Source organism: Urocitellus parryii, chromosome 14 (genome assembly GCF_045843805.1).
Source record: "Urocitellus parryii isolate mUroPar1 chromosome 14, mUroPar1.hap1, whole genome shotgun sequence".
Taxonomy (NCBI): domain Eukaryota; kingdom Metazoa; phylum Chordata; class Mammalia; order Rodentia; family Sciuridae; genus Urocitellus; species Urocitellus parryii.
Window position 1 is genome coordinate 48,614,423 of NC_135544.1, and position 22,158 is coordinate 48,636,580.

At 40.3% G+C, this 22,158-nt stretch overlaps 1 protein-coding gene across 14 annotated transcripts in view; it reads right to left on the reverse strand.

Annotated features, from left to right (window-relative positions):
- The window catches only part of LOC144250108 (chromaffin granule amine transporter-like), a 236,043-nt gene that overhangs the window by 22,820 nt on the left and 191,065 nt on the right, over positions 1-22,158 (reverse strand). For 8 of the 14 annotated variants that reach the window (XM_077792530.1, XM_077792526.1, XM_077792525.1 and 5 more), the window contains one exon: positions 674-752. In XM_077792530.1, the coding sequence (XP_077648656.1) occupies positions 674-752 (79 nt within the window). The other 6 variants (XM_077792539.1, XM_077792531.1, XM_077792532.1 and 3 more) reach the window with 6 other exon arrangements.

Here is a 22,158-nt window from a genome sequence, read left to right on the forward strand (position 1 = left end):
GGGGGCATGCGGGGACCTGCTGACTCAGGAGGCCTCAGCAGGCAGCCCTGGTCTCCTGCTGTGTACCAGTTCACAGTGCCTCCTGCTCTTCGGTTTCATTTGGCCTTACAGATCCATCTCGAAAATCACTCATCTCCTCCTATCCTATTTTATTTGGTCTCAAACATTCATCTCAATAAATAAATAAAACACTAAAATATCAATTTCTTTTCATCTCTAATTTCCTAAGTCAGTGCTTCTGAATTGATTTCAAAAGCCTGAACTCCAAAGATCACTTAAAGCTGTAACTGTTTTTCCCCCGTAGTAGAGAAACAGAATTGGGGTTTCGACTTCTCCGCTCCCAATCCCATTCCCTGGGTGGCTTCTGAGGCTTCGCTGTAGAATTCCCTGGGGTTCCCTGGAGCACCTTTGGACAACCAATGCAATGGCCCAGCTGCCCAGTGGAGAGTAAGGGCTCCCTGTGTCCCTCTGTGAGAGCTCAGGACCGCCCTCTCTCCAGGTTGCCCCCACTGCCACCCATCCCCCACCCTCCCCTGGTAGTTTTTATTGCTCTGTGCTTATCCTAATTTTCAATCTCAGAGAAGCAATTCCTCCTCCCAAGCACAGGGACAGCCTCAGGGGTCTCTCCCATCTCACATTCCTATCACTCTTCCCAGATCCCCGGGCTACATACCGACCCATCTTGTTGGCCAACACACCAAAGAGGTTGGTGCCCATGAGGTAGGACACGCTGGCAGGCAAGAAAGCTAGACCTGCAGAAGGACACAGAGCCTCACCTTGGAATGTGCTCAATTCATCGAAAACATCTTCTATCCTACAAGACACCGACGTCCCCCCTGGTGCCTTCCAGGATTCCCAGACCACTTTGTTTTATGGATGGAGATCCACATATAAACCCAGAGTAGAAGTTGTAGAACCCACATTGCTGTCCTCCTCATGAGCAGGGCTTCCTGTTTGATGATACTTGCTCCTGCATGGGCTCCTGCCATCTGCCATGGAACCCCTGGAGAGCCAGCACCATGCTGTTCAGACTCAGCTTCCAAAACTGTGAGCTAAATAAGTCTCTAGTCTATGAAGTCAGCCTCAGGCAGTGTGTCACAGTAACAAAAAAATTCACTAATACAGAAGATAATAAATCTTACTGGACCGGCTGGTTTTGAAGCATAAAGGAGATATTTAAGGGAGATTAAGCACTTTACACAGTGCCTGGAATGGACGAAGTGCCTTATGAGCACCAGCCTTGATTATTATCAAAAAGTCCGTGACAGGGTCAGGACCTAATCCATGCTTCTCGCTCCAATGCTGGATGTTCGCATTCTCCCACCCTACCCATGTGGCAGCAAAGATGACTCTGGTGTAAGGGTCTGCTTAGAATCAGCAGTGTGAGTTTCCTTGAGTTCCACCAACCCTCTCTGCACGTGGGCCTGGAGGAAACGCACACAGCCCAGGAGAACACATTCATTACAGCTAAACCCAAAGTCAACAATCCACCAGGTCCTAGCCGACAGCTTGTTTGCTTTTTTTTTGTTTTCCAGTGGTACTAGGTACTGAACCCAGGGGCACTCTACCACTGAACTACAGCCCAACCCAGCTGCTTGTTTGCTTTTAATATTCTCTTCTGTGGAGTAGCAGTGAAGCACACCTTAGTGTATTTGCTTACTCTATCTGCACAGAGTGGCAATCTCTTTAAACTGTGCCTCTGTGTTTATATTTAATTGCCTTAAAAAAGTTTAGAGGTTATAACTACTCAACTGTTTATCTGATTGTTGAAACAGGCACTTCTGGGAAGCTCTCTGGCCTAGAAATAACCACTTGGCATCATTGTAGATGGTGTGAAATCTGCTAAATGAGATTTTTCCCAATCTATGGGGGTTGCTTATTAGGACCGGCCATATCTCGCTTTGAGTTGCAGACGAAGTGCCTATCAACACAAGCTTTTCACAGCGTGCCTTCAAGGGATAGCAGATTACACACAGCTGTGACTATCAAGATGGTTTCAACCAAACAATGATGAAAATAATAGCAGTTATTATTGACTGAGTATATTCCATGTTCCATAAAGTGTACCTATCCTTAAAATGATTACACACCTCAAAACAACTCTAAAAATTATTTCCACCTTTGCAAACGAGAAAAGCAGAGATCAAAGGGTTGAAATAACTTACCCAACATGAAATTAATAAGTGGTTAGATCAGAATTCAAACCCAAGTGGACATGTTTCTAAAGCCTGTGTTATTTCCTGCACTTGGGGACAGTTGCTAGCACCCAATGGATCCCAAGGCAAAGACTGTGTCACATCATGGTCAACAAAGTTGTCCCCTTTGCTCCTCCCAGAAACCTGGAGAGCTGTTCTTCATGTAGAACAGAGGTTTTGGAAGTGTGATCACTGAACAGTTCACTAGGAGCACAGACTCGTTTTTCCTGACCTGCTGGCCAGCACCCAGCAAGCACTCCAGGTACCTCCAATGTCATCATTGGAGAACTTTGAAGTGAGACTTTACAGATGCAGAGAGCACTAGGAAAAGCTGTGGGAGATGCTGGTAAATGGTGACTGAGTCACTGGTAACTGAGACTGGTAAATGGGTTGCTGAGGAAGGACTTCCTCATGCTGTAGTTGCTCATGGGTACCAGTAGCCTAAGTGGCCAGACCCTAAGCCTAGGGGGGGCATTATCTGCACTGAACACTGACTAACTCAATTAATTGTCATGGTCAGAAGCAGTTTCAGCCCAGAAAAATTCAATTTGGCCTAGGAGTGCAGCTGGGAACCCTGCTTAGAACTGTCCCCTTAAAAATTAGATTTAGTGCTTTCTGTTGCATGTTGAGCTATATCAGGCTTTTATCAGCTTCCCCTCGGGCCCCAGAAGCCTCTCTTCCCTGCAGTGACTGAGTCATCTGCACGTAGCAGTCTCTGTCCCCTTTCCTCAGGCTTTCCAGAAAGGGCTGGAGCCTTAGAGCTGAGTCACAGAGTCTGGCCCCAGAGCTTTCCACGGGGATCCAGAGCTGAGTACCTTCCCCAGGGGACAGCTATAGGGCATCCTTCTTGAGCATCATTTTAGAGATGGAAAAAAAAATCAGCAAAGAGAGATGGGGAGTGGAAGAGAGGAAGTGTGGGTGGACGTGGTATCATGTGTTGTGTACAGGATAAGACAGCCCCACACCTGTCATTTATTCCTACAGTCGGTGTGGATGGCAGTGGTGGTGCATATTAAAATTGCACATGGGACAAAGCATTTCTACACCTGAATCACTTATTCCTCCAATTCCCTCTAAACTAGATAGTTACTTTCACTTTCAACTAGAGAGTTATTTGACACTTCAGAGGTGAAAAAGGGGGTTTGCACAGTTTATACAGCTAATCAATGGAGGTGAAACAAAAACCTAAGTCTTTGGACTTCATTAATATTTATTCATTCCAGCCCAGAGCTAAGTATGTGGTCTCTCAAGAGTCTCCTTGATCCCTTCCCCCATGTCCTTTCTTAGGCTACTTTTCTGAAGAATTTTCCACCCACTGAGGCCGATTCGTGGATGTGGACATGGAAGGTAATTCTGTGAAGGAAGCTCATTGTCCCCCTGAGATGTTAATAACCTGGACTTGATGATGCCTTTTGGTTTCCTGTGGAAGGGCCCACAGCACTCACCTTCTGCCCAAGCCCAAGGCAGGGACCAGGTCTCTTACCTAACTGCCACTCGGGGGAGCACATGGTCTGCATCATCCAGATGGGCAGGGTGGGCTCCAGCATGGCCACGCCCATGTTGGCAAAGCAGATGGAACCTGGCAAGGCAGGCGGTTCTGTGGGCCACTGTGCCCGAAGCCCAAACCCTCCCGGCTCGGAGGGAAGCCATTGCCGCCTTACCTGCAGCCACCAGGATATAAGGGTCCTAGAGAAGCATAAGCAGTGGGGTCCCTTTGGCACTCTGAGGACAAGGACGACAGGAACTTCCATTTGTACAGTGTTTACCTCCCTCTTATTCTCACAGAAGCTGAGAATGTGCACACAGGACCTCAGAGACCATCTATCTCGACCCCTTCACTGTGGAGACCTGGAGACCCAAGTCCAGGGAGAGAAAGCGACCTGCCCAATGTCACACTGTGAGCTGGAGGCAGAGCCTGTACTGTCCCACGTGCAGGGCGGGGCCTGATGGGAGTCACAGGGAGTGGGGCAGCACACTCTAGATGTGACCCCTGCCTCCAGATGACTGTCAGGCAGGCCAGGGTCAGTGGTGGCAGGGTCGGGGTTAGACCACAGGGGTTCCAGGGCTTTTCCACTGGATCCCCCTGGCACCAATGTTTGCCCAGAACCACAGGCAGAGTGCTTCATCCCACTCTGCATAAAAACACTACTTTGGGGGACTGGAGGTATAGCTCAGTTGGTTGAGTGCTGGCCTAACATGCACAAGGCCCTGGGTTCGATCCCCAGCACCACCAAAAGCAAAACAAAACAAACCAAAAACACTATCTTGACTCCTCCAGCTGTCTGAATTATTCCTTTCCACCATTTTGAGCCACACTGGACTAGGAGCCTAAACCCTGGGGTTAAAACACCAGCCCAAATGATCAGTTCTATCTTCCCTTTCCCTCAAGATGTACCTTGTCCCGGCCACACTTGGCCACCCCACTCTCCTTCCATGCATCCCAGCTGCCCGCCACCATCACTGCTGTCTTTGCTTCAACTACCTGGTTTCTCAGTTCCAGGGTTCTTCGTCCTACCCACTCTTCAAAGTCAAGCTCAACTGGCTCCTCCTTTCCCACCATGTCCTCTGACTCAGCAGCTGAAACTTCTCCCTTTTTCAAGCTTCCTGAGCATTCTGTCCTAATCTCCTATGGTGCATACTGTAGTCAATCTTGTAAGAGATCTGAGAGTTTTGATATGATATATACAATGTAAATTAAATATAGAGACCCTAAAGTAAAAAGAGCATGTCCTCATCCCAAACATAGTTCAAAGAAACTGATGTAAATCATAAAAATACACATAAAGAAGTCCAATACACTCTTTTTTTGCAAACACCCCATTTCTAGGAATTTAGAGATCACTGCCAACTTTCTAAAATGCATGCATATAAGGTTATTCATTGTAGCATCATCTGTAACTGCAAAGTACTGAAACCTACATAAATGTTCCAAAAAGAAACAGAATACACAGAGTGGTGGACCATACAGCTTCAGAAGCAATGCAGAACTCTATGTACAGATGAGGAGTGGTTTTCAGAATACATTGTTAAGTGTGAAAGAGAAAGGAGAATGCAAAGACTATAGAGTACGATAACTTTTGTGTAAGAAAAATTGGAGATATGACAGAACACATGTGAACTATTTATTTTTGGGAAAAATGCAAAATGCATAGGAAAGATAAACTGAAAAAACAAGTGATTGCTCATGAGCAACAGGGTTAAAGAAGGGGAAGGGTAGAAAGCTCATGGAGATTGATAATACCTTTTTGAATCATTTTGACTTTTAGATGATATGTTCTTTACATTCAAAATATGAAATTGTGTTCATGTTATGGATGGAATTGTACCCTCCACCAACTCACAGGTTGAGCACAATTCCTTAATGTCCTATTCTAACATGAGGACTTGGGGGAAATAATTAAAACTAAATGAGGTTTACATGAGTGGAGTGCTGATCTGATAGGAGAAGTATCTGTGTAAGAAGAGGAAGGGACACCAGTGATCTCTGTCTCTGTGCACAGACATCAAAGAAAGACCATGTGGGGTCACAGTGAGAGAAGGTGGCCACCTGCAAGCCAGGAAGAGAGCCCTCACCAGAAACCAACACATTGATCCACACGTTGATCTTGGACTTTAGCCTCCAGAGCTCCAGAGAGAGACTAAATGTCTGTTGTTTAAGACACTGAGCCCATAGCATTTGTCATGGGCAACTCAAGTAAACTAAAAAATTCACAAGAATGGAAAAAAAAAAAAAAACTAAAATCAAATGCAAAGAAAAATAAGTGGACACAACTGAATTTGAAGTGCACCATGCGTCATATAATCACACTAAGGGAGAAAAACTAACATAAAAATTACTAATTGCAGAACTTTGGTCATATTCCCCACATCCAAGGAGAAAGAACTGAATGCTATCTTGAATGCTTTCTAGCAAGCTTGCTTTTGGGTGTACGGGTGTACAAACTACAAGCATTGTAGGACTGCATAAAAAGTAAATGTCTGGACTTGGCGGTGGGGGGCACCAGGATTCTCTCTATGGAAAAGATTCAGGAAAGCAGTAAAAAGTGGAGTTTGGACTGGAGGCAGAGGTCTCAGTATGAACTCCTGTGGATATACCGGCTCTGTTACTGAGATGGCATTAAAACAAGGACACCCCCATAGCAGTGGGACAACAAGTGCCCATGTTTTGGTTTCTAAACACCATCCGCCATTGAAAGGAACCTGAGATTCCTGGAGAAATAGTTGATCCCAGGGCTAGGGAGCGGGGTAGGTACAAGATGACGTGACATATGTTTGTATCACAAAGCAAAAAATTACTCAAAAAAAAGTCTGTGAGCGTGTTAAAATGACTTTGAAGCCAGTTTGAAAGTGTCTATACTTGCTAAATCTATAACAATTTGACCATCAAAATAAACAGAGATGGTTATGAACTTCAAGCTACTGAATAAAATAAAAATCCATGAGTTCAAACTGAAAATAAGCTTTTATAGACTTTCATGAGTTGAAAACTAGTTGTATTTCTAATAGGGTGGAGCTCAGTAATCACTATGTTGCCATCAAGAAAGCCCGGCAGATGTTTGCCCAGTGGAATGAAAGAAAAGAAAAAAAAAAAAAAAAACCAGAATTGAGAACATCATCCAGGCAAATCAGTAGGCAACTGATTCTAGTTCGAGGTAGACATTTAATCTGTTGAAGAATCTACTTTCACAGTTTGTACATAACATTTATGGACTATTATTTTAAATTCTATTTTAAAAATATTTATTATTTAGCCTTTAGTGGACACAACATCTTTATTTTATTTATTTATTTTTTTTATGTAGTGCTGAGGATCAAACCCCATGCCTCACGCATGCTAGGTGAACGAGCTACTACTTGAGCCATAGACCCAACACTCTCTTAAATTCTTATTTCCACCTTGCTTCTTTATGATAATGAGAATTCAAATTTATGGGTAATATAGCATTCACTGAACAACTTCTCAGTCCAAATCAATCCTTCTACTACTGTATTGTCACTGGAGTGTTATGTTAACCTTCCTACAAACGTGTGCGGAACATTTCATTGATTATGCCAATTCTTAAAGATACAAATGTGCCGAGCCCTAATATCCAGAGTACACAAAGAACTCAAAAATTAAACATTAAGAAAACAAACAACCCAATCAACAAATGGGCCAAGGACCTGAACAGACACTTCTCAGAGAAGGATGCACAATTAATCAAAAAATACACGGAAAAAATGCTCACCGTCTCTAGCAATCAGAGAAATGCAAATTAAAACCACTCTAAGATACCAAATCAGTCCAGTAAGAATGGCAGCCATTAGGAAGTCAAACAACAACAAGTGCTGGCAAGGATGTGGGGGGAAAGGTACACTTGTACAATGCTGGTGCGACTGCAAATTGGTGCAGCCAATTTGGAAAGCATTATGGAGATTCCTGGGAAAGCTGGGAATGGAACCACCATTCGACCCAGCTATTCCCCTTCTCGGACTATTCCCAAAGACCTAAAAAGAGCATGCTATAGGGATACAGCTACATCAAGGTTCACAGCAGCACAATTCACAATAGCTAGAATGTGGAACCAACCTAGATGCCAGTCAATAGATGAATGGATAAGAAAATGTGGCATTTGTACACAATGGAATATTACTCAGCACTAAAAAATAACAAAACCATGGCATTTGCAGGGAAATGGATGGCATTAGAGGAGATTATGCTAAGTGAAGTTAGCCAATCCCTAGGAAAGAAATGCTGAATGTCTTCTTTCATATAAGGAGGGGGACTCAAAACAGAGCAGGCTGGAAGAGCATGAAAAGAAGACTACCAATTAGAAGGGACAAGAGGTGGGAGGGAATGGGAGAGAGAAGGGGAATTTCATGGAAATGGAAGGATACCCTCATTGTTACACACAATTACATAGAAGAGGATGTGAGGGGAAAGGGGGAAAAAAAGGAGAGAAATGAATTACAGTAGCTGGGGTAGAGAGAGATTATGGGAGGGGAGGGGACAGAAGGGGGGATAGGGAGGGAATAGGAAAGGCAGCAGAATATAACAGACACTAGTATGGCAGTATGTATAAACCTGCACGTACAGCCAATGTGATCCTGCAAACTGTACACGTGGTAAAAATAAGAATTCATACCCCACTTGAATCAAATGTATGAAATATGATATGTCAAGATCATTGTAATTTTTTTTAAGCAACCAATAAAAATTTAAAAAAAGAAACGAGACAAGGCCCATATTAAAGAGATTTAAAAATTCTACTGAAATCTATAAGAAAATGTTTGAATGAATCATGAGGTATTAAAAGAAGTACAAACTTAATATCTTGCATAGAATTTATCACCCTATGTTTATAGACTCAAAAAGCTTTCCTTACTTTAACCTTCAACTGTGTTTTAACAAAGCCACATTATTAAGGGCTCTCTACTTCTGGCTTTATTCTTTCTTACTTAGTCTTTTCCCCCATATGAGATCCTCACCACCACAGTCGTCAATGGCTGACCTTGCATTATAATTCAAGGATCACTCTATGTAACATCTTCTCCATTGACTGACTGTATTCAATTGCACTTCATAGCAGGAAATGTATATAACACAGCTTTATGTTGTTCACAATATCTACCACAATACCTTGTACTTTTTGGGCACTGAATATATGGATAAGGATACACTTACGAATACTGGATCCTTTTTGTCACATGTGCTCGCGAATGAGCCAGGGTTTTCCCTCCATATCCCCCATAGTTTCCAGGAATATTCCAAACATATTGAGAAGAAGAGAAATGCTTTTATTTGGACGGTCAGTTTCGAATACACTAGGTAGGTATCTCTCTCAGCTAGAAATACAAAATGACAAACAGCTGTGGTCAGAGTGAACCATGCTAGAAGACCGAATCTGAGTGATCAGAAATGCCTTTCAGCAGGAGGAGCAACAACCACTGGAACCAGATTCAAGCCAAATGGGATAGGTCTTACACTGAAAAAGGATCATTATTTGTGATTTAAAACAATAAACAAACACAGAACACCTAAAGAGAAGGAGGCACCCTGCTATAATTTGGATCTGGAATGTTGCCCAAAGGTCATGTGTTGAAAGCTTGGACCCCAATCCACCAGCATTCAGAACGGACTCTACAGAAAGGTGAATTGAATCCTGAGCTCTAACCTCGTCTGTGGATCAATCCACTGATGGGTTCATGATTGGACAGGACTATCGGGAGTTGGTCAAAACTGTGGGCGGTAGGGCCTAGTTGGAGGGTAGGCCACTGGAGTTGATTCCCTGGAAGGGTACATCATATTCCTCAGTCCTCTCTTCCCCTCACCATTTCCCTGATCTCCATGAGTTGAGAAGCTCTGTTTTGAAGCCAGGCTCTCTGCCATGGTAATCTGCCTCACTTCAGGCCACAGCAATGGAGCCTGAAATTGAACCAAAATAAATATTTACTCATTTAATTTTCTCAGGTATGTTGTCAAAGTGATGAAAAAGTCTTCTAACACACACACACACACACACACACACACACACACAGGAGGAATGGTCTAAAGGGAGAAAAGGACACTTGGTATTGTTGATGCCTTCTTCAACAGTAGACACAGCTGGGGTACAGCGTGGATTCTCACTTCAGCAGATGCTAAAAGGGGCTTAAATTTTTATTTTAGTCTTTTATGAGGAGACATTGACTAACACAGGCCTGACTTCTCTCTCAGATTTGGAGATGAATAAGAAGGACCAAGAAGATTTCCTTTTCTAGCACAGGACACAAATGCAGTCACTAGGTTCTGATAGCAATCTGAGTAATTATGTCTACTTGCTCTATCTTGAAGGCAAGAGACATTATGAGGTGATTCATATGATCCTTAGAATCTATTTAACCATTAATTTTCCAAAAATTCTTCCTTTTTTAAAATTTTATTTCTGCCACCTTGGGGTTTTGTTTCCTGAACAGACATATAGAAAGAACAGCTCAAGGAAAAGAGTCTCCTGAATATGGGCTCTGGGAAGAGAGTAATGGGAGCAAACCCAAACCCCTTCTAAAGGGTAATAAGGAAAATGATCCTAAAGGAAACAAAAAGGCAAATATGAACAAAGTGGCAGCAGGCTCCATTTGTTGGCCACTTTCTCTGCACCAGCCATCAGGTGAGAACTACACACACTATGTTCTCATTTACTGTTCAACTCATGCTTGTGAGAGAGGTTTCATAAATGCATTCTGTCAGTTTAGCTCCAAAATTGCTTTGGTCCCAACTGGTCTGTCTGTTACAGCCCACGTGCTTCCTCTCTTTGCTTTGTCCCCAACTCTACAAAACTGCCTCCTCATTAACTTGTTGGAATTTAAACACCTTGGAAAGCAGGGCCTTATCTTAACTCCTTCTGATCCTTAGAGGTATGGGAATTACATTTAGGATTGTTACTCCATAGTAGAAAATTTCTCAACTTTCTATTTCGCTCTGTACTCTTGAAACCTGGATTATATTTGGCACTGATAAACAACCATAGGTGAAGTGAACATCAACCTATTGGCTCTAAAACAAATTTTTCTTAAGTGAAATTTAAGCGGAATTTTTGAGCACTTAAATAAACTTCAATCAGAATCAACAAGGACCAAATAATATTAAAATGAACTCGAAAATTTATAGATTAACAGCAAAAGTTTACTTTTGGAAAGGGTAAAGATGGTTCTTTAGTGAAATTTAATCCGTATTATAATTTGAATTCTGAGACTGATTAAGACTCTGTGATGGTTAATTTTATATGTTAACTCGTCTGGGCTACGATGCCCAGATACTTGGCCAACTTTTATTCTGGGTGTGTCTGTGCTGGTGTTATGGGGTGAGATTTACTTTTGAATCGGGGACTTTTAGTTAAATAGATTCCATTCTCTAATGTGGAGCGAGACCTCACCTCGTCAACTGAATGCAACTGAATGGGACAAAGAGCCCACCTCTCCCAGACAAGAGGGAACTGTCCAGTGAACTACCTTTGGATTTCATCTACAACATTGATTCTTCCTGGCTCCACAGCACACTGCCTTGGGACTCAAACTGGGACACTTTCCTGGGTCTCTAGCTCCTCCCAGCCAACCCTGCCCAATCCTGTGAGCCAATAGCTGACAGGCAAGTGCAGGGAAGAAGCAGAGGCCCTGCAGGGGGTGAGTGTGCTACTGGATGCCAGTCCCTGGTCAAAGCGCAGGACAGGCTTCTGAGTTTACAGGCAGGAAGGGATGATTAGTGTTGGTGGAGCCCCAGGAACCCCGCGCTCTGAGGAATTCTGAGCGCTTGGGTCATAATCGACCCCGGCAACGCCGGAGGACGTTCGGGGCAGAGAAGTGGATGGTGATGGACGCGCTTCTCAGAGCTGGTCCGATGGATCACTGAAGTGGCCACGATGTGGTCCTGGTTTGGAGGCCTGGGCTCAGGCTTGGGCCACTTCTTGGGTCAGGTGGGGAGCAGCTTGGCTTTCCTCACCGGCCAGAGCTCCACCTTCAACAGGGAGATGCTTCTGGATGACTTAGGAGACCCAGAAGCAGCTTTACATCATGGTGGGAGAAAGGAAATGGAAACTACTGATTCCACACTAAGATGTGAGAATGAAGGACCGAAAAAGTGCTGTACTGACCTGGAAGAAAAGCATGAAGCATCAGAGCTACAAATAAACCATCAGTCTGTAAGTTCCCAAAATCAACTGCCACAGAAAGAGGTAGAGATCAGCCATCCTAAAGCAGGACAGATTGTACTGCAAGATCAAATGTTCCAACTACAGGCAGCTGCTCAATCAGTACGCTCGGGAGCTTGTGGTGTACCAACAACAACTGCACCGGCTCCGCTCGGTTCCCTGGTCGGTAGTCATTTTTCAGCCTTTCGTGATGATGACACGGACTTTAGTGACATAATTTTATCACAACAAGAAACAAACAGATTACCAACTGAAGTTGCAAAACATGAATCTGAAGTTGGCCACTCGAGGCAGATTGCTGAGGCTCAGGGAACGCACCATTCTGACTCAAGTGAAATCTGCAAAGTACTAAATACTATCAAGACTCTTCAACCAAACCAAAGTCCAGACATATATGATCATCAGCATGAAATTTCAGTTTGGGAGCAGAGTTCTACTGTGGCAGAAAAGGGGAGAACCCTTCCTCAGCATTCAGCAGTGGAAGAAGTGTTCAGGCTTCAACGAGCCCTGGCTGATGCGGAGAAGGAAATCGTGAGACTAAATGGTTTAAACCAGGATAACCGTCTTGCTGAAGACAATCTGAAACTTGAAATGCACGTTGAAGCTCTAGAAAAAGAGAAGTCATCATTGAGTCAAGAAAAAGAGGAACTTCAGATGTCACTGTCAAAACTGAGCCGTGACTATCAAGTCATGAAAAACAAAGCTTCAACGGACATGAATTTGAATGTACAATTACTAGACTTAAAACTTCACTTGAAGGCAAAGGAGGAAGAACTGAATCAGACTATCAATGAAAAGAAAATGCTGATAGCTGAGTTAGAAGAACTGGATCATCGGAATCGGGAAGCTACAGAGCACATGATTTTGATACAAGATGAGCTATCAAAACAACAAAATGAAGGAGACCTTGTCATCAAGAAGTTGGAACAAGATCTAGATGATGAAAAAAAGAGAGTTCATCAACTTGAGGATGAGCAGATGAACATATCCCAAGAGCTGCATGTGCAGAAGGAGAAGTTAACTGAGAATGCACGGAGCCTCAGTGATTTGCATTTAACTAAGCAGAAGCTTGAAGGTAAAGTAGAAGATTTAGTAGATCAGCTAAATCAGTCACAAAAAAATAGTTCAAACGTCCAGCAGGAAAACCTTGGGCTTAAGGATCACATTAGACAACTTGAAGAGGAGCTGTCTGGGTTTAAGAGTAAGTATCGAGCCTCTCTGAATGAAGACTCTAACAGTCATTGTAAGGATGACATGCCTAAAGAACGAGAAGCTGAAGCTAGCAACCTAAGGCAAAATCTTTCTCAAGAGGAACAGCTCAATGAAAACTTAACGAAAGTTGCTGTTGAACTCAAGACGGAAAATGAAATGTTGATTTTAGCACGTGACGATGTAAGGCGTAAGTTGGAAGAATCTATTGCTGCTTACAATCAAATCTCTCAAGAAAAAGACACTATCACGGAGACTCTCAAAAGAGACAAAGAAGAGACTGAAGCCAAACTGCACCAGGCAGAAAAAAGACTGTTGGAAGAAGCAAATAATCACAGGCAGACTATTCAGGAACTCTCCAATGCACATGATTGGAATACCTCGGCCTTAAAGCTGAAACACGAATGTGCAGTTCAACTCAATCAAGAGAAGGACTTTGAAATAGCAGGACTCAAAAAGAATATTGAGCAAATGACTGCTGATGAAAAAGAAACTGAGGAAATTTTGGCATCTTACATAGAAGAACAGGAGCGATTGATACAAGTCATAAATGAGAAAGAAGTTTTTATTGAAAAACTCGAAGAAAAAAGTTCACAACTACAAAAGGATTTAGATAAGTGTTCTCAGGCCTTAAGAGAAAATGAAACTTTAAGGCAATCCGTTGAAAGAAAGGACAGAAGTCTTACCTACATGAGAGCAGAAAACAACTATCTGCGAGTAGAACTGGAAATATTTACGCAACCTGTACCAGTGGCTGAGCCTGAAGCTCTTGATGCTATCACAGAACTAGAATTGGAGGTATCTCAACTGAACATAGTCAAAAATCATCTGGAAGATGAAATTCAAGACCATCTGAATATAATTGAAAATCAAAACCAGCATAAAATGCAACTACTTCAGTCTTTACAGGAGCAGAAGGAGGAAATGCATGAATTTAAGTACAAGTATGAGCAGATGAATGCTGCGCATAGCCAGTTAATTTTAGAAAGAGAGGAGGAAATTAAGAACTTGCAGAAAACTGTTGAAGAACTAAAAGCCCAGTTGCCTGGAGAGAGAGGAGACGCTCAAACACTGAATTCTGATATTTTTCAAGAGACCAAAGTAAAAATCCTAAGAGAAAACGAGGTTCAACACTTCCAAGAAGAAGAGAAAGCTCTGCATTCTGCTGAACTAGCCAAAGAAAAACAGTCAATAGCTGAATGGAAGAACAAGGCCGAAAAGCTAGAAGGAGAAGTAACATCACTGCAGGAACGTTTGGATCAAGCGAATGCTCTGTGGGATTCTGCTTCCAGACTGAGAGAAGACTTAGATCTCAAGGAAGAGCAGATGGCAGAACTGAAAAAACAAAACGAGCTCCGAAAAGAAATGTTGGACCACGCACAACAGAAATTGTCGACTTTGGTCAACAGCGCAGAAGGAAAAGTGGACAAAGTCCTCATGCGAAACCTTCTAATCGCTCATTTCCAAACAACAAAAGGCAAACGTCGTCGTGAAGTATTGCAGTTGATGGGGAGCATCCTGGACGTTCCAGAGGACGAAATGGAGCACTTGTTGAATAAAGATTATGGTGGTGTCAGAAAGTGGATGAGGAGTTGCCTTGGAGGGGCTTCAACAAGTGTCCCCAGCACACCTCCGAAACCAAATCAACAACCCCAACCCGTGCTTCAGAGTTCTTTTTCAGAACCCCTTTACCAGGAAATGTTAAAGATGGAGCCAAATTAAGAGCTGGCAGAAGCACCAACGGGAATCCACTCTTGGTCCCACGTTCTGCAGCGGTGCCTCTTAGTAACCTCGCTGGAGTTGGACTTGGTGGACCTGGGCGTCCTCTTTTCACACCCATTGCAGATTTCATGCCCACCTTTACACCGTCGCCAGTGTCCCTGCACAACAGGGCCAGAGCTGTACTCCAGGATCTTCTAAATATTTAGCATTATTCTAAAGAAGCCATAACCCTTTTTGATGTTTTACAGCATGGCCTTTTGAAAAAGCACGCATGTGCTTGTAGACAAAAAGAGAAAGCAAAACAGCTGGTATATGTAAGTGTATGGCTACTAGGTATTTTATTTTATTTCTTTAGTTGTTGTTGTTGTTGTGATTTTTTGCTATAGTACTTTTTAAAAAATTTGTTTTGTTTTTTGTAGCACTTTTTGTTTATAGAATTTTGTTCCAATGTAGCAGATAATCATCACCAGTTATCAATTCTGATGTACTTTTGTGAGCCACTGTACAGAGCAGCCTTCTTGAACCACTAGTTCCAACCTCACTTAATGGCATTAAGATAAAAACGATACATGCAATCACAGGAAACAAGAGAAATCCAACCCATGAGAAGGATGTCTCAGATTCAGAGTACATGAAAACCAAATATAATGTTGCAAAACGTTGAGAATATTTAGTTTATCCAAGATAACATTGTACAACTACCAAGCGAAAATTCCAATGGGGAGGACCTAAACAGGAAGCTTAGTGGATAAATTCTAAGATGCTTTGAATCCAAATTCTATGACCCCTATCCATTTTGCTGATTTCCATTTCTCTACGAAAGTCACTTCACATTAATTCAGTTTTCCAGATGATAAATACGTCCAGAAGGAAGAGTATTTTTATGAGGCAACCCCGCCCGAAGTGGGATCACATGATCCATTGCCAATGGAAAAGTTAATTAGTAAGAATGTATCATTAAATATCTGGACTGCTTATCTACATACTATTGGGGGCTCTACAATCATTCTTATAAACACATTTTATAAAACATTTGATCAAAACAAGTTGGGGAGAGAAATAAGCTGACAACAGTTTTTGGAAGATGAAAAGCTTTACAACAGGAGTAGTTATAACCTTTTGATAAATTAAGGTAAAAGATGAATCAAAAGTTTCTAGCTTAAGTAGGTGAAATCAGAGAAGCGAAAAAGCAGATTGCATAGCACATACTTCTCTGACACCCGTAGTTTCTAAAACCATTCAGAACGTTTTTATCAAAATTAATTTAAACAAAATTTAATATGTTTTTAAATATAAATTATACTATCATTTAATATAAATTAATCTAATTTAAATCAATCTAATTTAAATTAATTTTATTAGTAGTATTATTTAAATTTCTTTTATTAATACTATGGTTTGATTTAAATTCATTTTATTAATTGATATTGTTTATTAACTTATGTTAAATTATAGTATGATTTATATTTAAAAATTCATTAAATTTTATTTAAATTAATACAATTTTACAAAGTAAATTTAACATAATATAGATTGAATTATTTAATATTGACTATATAATTTAATATAAATGTCAATAAAGTTAATTTTAATAAAAATGCTCTTAGTTGTTTTGGAAATTACAGGTGGCAGTGAAGTATTAGCAATATTATCTTCTTTTTTCTCCTCTTTGATTTTACCTAACTTAAGCTAGAACCTTTTGGTTTATCTTTTGCTTTACTTTACAAAAATAAAAAAAAAAAGGAAGAAAAACACCTAGTAGCTACACACATATCGGCTTTTCCTTTCTTATTTCTAAATTTCACCTTAACATTTACATTATTTTACCAAAATTAAGATGCCATCAGTTGTTAGGCATGAACAAAATCACTGAAACAACAACTGGAGGACGCATCCCAAAGTCACATTGGCCAAGTATTCAAAACATATAAATGTCTGAGAACCGATGAGCTCTGATAGTAAAGTTTCCCACCTATGAAAAGTTTCCCAATGCTATGGAAAATGATGACATTTCTCTTTTTGTGTTTTTTAAGCTGAGAACCAACCTAAGGTATGTTATCAGAAATTGTATGTAACTCAAGTCTTTAAATTTCTTATTTTTCCTGTACTGCAGACAAAGAGGCTCACAATTCCTTGAGCTCTACTAGCATTTTAGTGACAGGAAAAAATTCAATGATGCATAGTTGTTTATTTGCATTCAATGTCTATCAATCTTACATACTTTGGGAAGGGTCACAAGCCACGGCCCTTATGCCTCCTGCTCTATTTCAAAGCCTCCAGCATCAGTTGCAACAATTCTAGGAAACACTGGGAATACTCTATGGTACAAAATGCACAATTACTTTTATTTGAAAGCATCTCTAAGACATGAGTCATTAGGTGACTTTCTTGTTCTAAGTAAATTTACTGAATTATTATTAAGTGATAACACGGTAAGCCAAAATGAAAAATGAAAGCATATGCTTCAAATCAGAGCAAGGAAGAAATAAGAAGGTATGATGTGTGGTAAAAATACACGAACATGCAAATATTATCCAGCCTTCTTACGTCAAATGTCCTCTCTTTTATTTATTTATTTTTTGGAGGTTACATTCTTGCATGATATGCATGGAACAACTTTTGGGGGGATACGATCAGAAATTCAGCACTAAAATCTGCCTTCCTGTAACATCACACGGCTTACTCCCGAGAAGAATATCAAAGTATATATTTGGCTTCGACTTGCCAAATTACTTGGAATCTTATTCCAGTAGACTTCACACGGTTGGGAAAAGCAGAGTTCAGATTTGTCATGAGAGATTTTTATATATTCTGCTCACTCCATTGTGTCTAGGTGAGCCTTTGGGTTTCAATGCCTGGAAACACACTTCTTATATTTCAGAATTGAAGAGCTCTTGGAAACGGCGACCTCACTGCATTCTTGAGAAAAATATGTTATACAGGTACTCAGAAAATTACAAAGATTAATCTAGATCCAAGGTTTTTTTAAGACAAGGGGTTTAATGGAGAACACAGCAAGATAGCCTTAGAAATTTCATACTCCCTGCATTCTTAGGAAAAGCTGCTATATTGTAAAGAATAACACCAAACAGAAAAGTTCCTAAGAAAATATTGTGCTTTCAGTTTCCTTGTCTCATAAATTTTATTAAAGTTTCATTAAAGACCCTGTATTTGCTAGCCTTTTTATTAAATACTTTTTTGAGATATTCTATTAATGTCTATGACTGGATTTTATTTGGTCTCACATGAATGTCGCTCCCTGTGACAAAGGGTACATGGGAGGCAGGCAGGATCAGCCTGTCCTCTCCGAGGCACCAGCTGTCCGAACCAGGCTCTGACAGAGGTAGTGAAGGGCACTAGCGTCTCCTGGACTGAGCGAGAGGGTAAGTATCTGAGTGATGTTAATTGTGTATAAATGCCACATTTTTTTTTTTATGCATTCATCTACTAAGTTGTTTCCACAATTTAGCTAATGTGAATTTTGCTGCTATAAACATTGATGCGGCTGTGTCCCTGTAGTATGCAGTTTTTAAGTCCTTTGGGTATAGACCAAAAAAGAGGGATAGCTAGGTCAAATGGTGGTTCTATTCCCAAATTTCCAAGGAATCGCCAAACTGCTTTCCATATTGGCTGCACCAATCTACAGTCCCACCGACAGTGTAGGAGTGTACATTTTTCCTGAAATCCTCACCAACACTTACTGTTGTTGTCTTCATCATAGCTGCCATTTTCAAAAATCGCTGACATTCTAACTGGAGGGAGGTGCAATTAAACCCCTATCTCTCACCATGCACAAAACTCCACTCAAATGAATCAAGGACCTAGGAATCAAACCAGAGACCTTGCATGTAACAGAAGAAAAAGTAGGCCCTAATTCCAATCATATGGGATTAGTCCCAAAATTCCTTAATAAGACTCCTATAGCACAAGAATTAAAATCAAGTATCAATAAATGAGATAGATTCAAACTAAAAAAGTTTCTTCTCCACAAAACAAACAATCTGGGAGGTGAATAGGGATCCTACATCTTGGGAGAAAAGTTTTGCCCCATCACACATCAGATAGAGCACTAATCTCTAGGGTATAGAAAGAACTCACAAATCTAAATACACACACACACACACACACACACACACACACAAATAAATAAATAAATAAATAAATAAATAAATGAATGGATGGATGAACGAACGAATAAATAAATAAATAAATAAAATAAAATAACCCATTCAATAAATGGGCCACGGACCTGAACAGACACTTCTCCCAAGATGATATAAAATTAATCAACAAATTTATGCAAATATGCTCATCATCACTAGCACTTAGAGAAGTGAAAATCAAAACTACACTAAGATTTGAGGTTCAATCTTAAAGGCTGAAAATGAGCATGTTTCACCTCTCTTTCTCCTTCTACCACCAAATCCTCATAGAAATTAGAAAAGGACATTTGAAATGCTCAGTGATCCAAAATAAGAATGAGAATTTCAAGGACTGAACACAAAAATAGATTATGAAAGAGTAGATCAAGTTGAAAAGACAAAAGCAAACATAGAACGTGCAAGGAAACAGTTCACTTGCAGAAGCTGAGAGGTAACAGGCTGCTTCATGCTTTCAGTATTACATACCAGGGATCACAGAGCACAGGACAACAATAAGATAGTTATCTGGGGTACCACACCGTGGGGTACATAGAGCAAAAACATGGGAAACCCTGCAGAATAAAAGGCATCAACTGAACATCCCTCTCTCAGAACCCAAACAAGGAACCACCAACAAGCAGGGAGGGATAGAGAAGAGCTGTGTAATGCACTTAAGAAGCCTGACTGAGGAGCTATACCAAGAAGTTGTACCATGCACACAAAACTACATATCATGTTCAAACACACAGGCTACAGCCACCAAAATTTACCGTGCCCTAGACCACAATGAAAACGCCAGCCAATTCCGTAAAGGTGTTATCACACAGGCTGCAATTCTTTGTGCATCTAAAATTAGAAGAATTTTGACTCCTCAAAAAAAAAAAAAAAAAAATTCCATATACAATGAAATTAGGGCCATAGAAACAATTCCAAATAATTGTTAGATTAAAGCAAAAATCAAGATGGAATTAAATTAAAATACTATAATGGCAGAAGCAACAGGGATTTAGATATATGTATTTGAAAAGAGATTGAAATCAAACGGCATATGCTTTTAACATAAAAACATAAGAAAATACCTGGATACTGGATAAAATAATGTAAATGTTAAGGCAAAATTTAGAAAAAAAAAAAAAAAAGGAAAAGCTGATGTTTGTAGCTACTGGGTGTTTTGTCTTCCCATTTTTATCTTGGTAAATTAAGATAAAAGATAAACAAAAGTTTCTAGCTTAAGTTAGGCAAAATGAGAGAGCAGACAAAAGTAGAATATATAGCTAATATTTCTCTGATACCTGTAGTTTCTAAAACCACTAAGTGGATTTTTATTAAAATTAATCTTATTAATATTTTTATTATATAGTTAATATTAAATGATTTAATCTATATTAAATGTTATTTAAATTGACTTTGTTAAATTGTATTAATTTAAATGAAATTTAATGAATTTTTAGTATACTGATTTTAAGTCCTTTAGTTATAAACCAATGAGTGGGACAGCTGGGTCAAATGGTGCTTCCGATCCCAGTTTTCCGAGGAATTTTCATACTGCTTTTCAGACTGGCTGCATCAATTTGCAGTGCCACCAGCAATGTATACGTGTACCTTTTTCCCCCACATCCTCGCCAACATTTACTGTTGCTTATATTCTTGATGATTGCCATTCTGATTGAAGTGAGATGAAATCTTAGAGTAGTTTTGATTTGCATCTCTCTCATTACTAGTGAAGTTGAACATTTTTTCATATATTTATTGACTGATTGTATTGCTTCTTCTGTGAAGTGTCTGTTCAATACCTTGCCCTTTACATTAAAATAAATATATATATATATATATTGTTTATTGCTGGCAAAAATAGAGTATCATTGAATAGTTCCAAAGTTTAGAGACTTCTAAAAAAGTGGCTTTTATAGACTTTCATGAGTTGAAAACTAGTTGTATTTCTAATAGGGTGGAGCTCAGTAATCACTATGTTGCCATCAAGAAAGCCCGGCAGATGTTTGCCCAGTGGAATGAAAGAAAAAAAAAAAAAAAAAAAAAAAACCAGAATTGAGAACATCATCCAGGCAAATCAGTAGGCAACTGATTCTAGCTCGAGGCAGACAATTAATCTGTTGACGAATCTACTTTCACAGTTTGTACATAACATTTATGGACTATTATTTTAAATTCTATTTTTAAAATATTTATTATTTAGCCTTTAGTGGACACAACATCTTTATTTTATTTTATTTATTTATTTATTTATTTTTTATGTAGTGCTGAGGATCAAACCCCATGCCTCACGCATGCTAGGTGAACGAGCTACTACTTGAGCCATAGACCCAACACTCTCTTAAATTCTTATTTCCACCTTGCTTCTTTATGATAATGAGAATTCAAATTTATGGGCAATATAGCATTCACTGAACAACTTCTCAGTCCAAATCAAGCCTTCTACTACTGTATTGTCACTGGAGTGTTATGTTAATCTTCCTACAAACGTGTGCGGAACATTTCATTGATTATGCCAATTCTTAAAGATACAAATGTGCCGAGCCCTAATATCCAGAGTACACAAAGAACTCAAAAAGTAAACATTAAGAAAACAAACAACCCAATCAACAAATGGGCCAAGGACCTGAACAGACACTTCTCAGAGAAGGATACACAATTAATCAAAAAATACACGGAAAAAAATGCTCACCATCTCTAGCAATCAGAGAAATGCAAATTAAAACCACTCTAAGATACCAAATCAGTCCACTAAGAATGGCAGCCATTAGGAAGTCAAACAACAACAAGTGCTGGCAAGGATGTGGGGGGAAAGGTACACTTGTACATTGCTGGTGCGACTGCAAATTGGTGCAGCCAATTTGGAAAGCATTATGGAGATTCCTGGGAAAGCTGGGAATGGAACCACCATTCGACCCAGCTATTCCCCTTCTCGGACTATTCCCAAAGACCTAAAAAGAGCATGCTATAGGGATACAGCTACATCAAGGTTCACAGCAGCACAATTCACAATAGCTAGAATGTGGAACCAACCTAGATGCCAGTCAATAGATGAATGGATAAGAAAATGTGGCATTTGTACACAATGGAATATTACTCAGCACTAAAAAATAACAAAACCATGGCATTTGCAGGGAAATGGATGGCATTAGAGGAGATTATGCTAAGTGAAGTTAGCCAATCCCTAGGAAAGAAATGCTGAATGTCTTCTTTCATATAAGGAGGGGGACTCAAAAC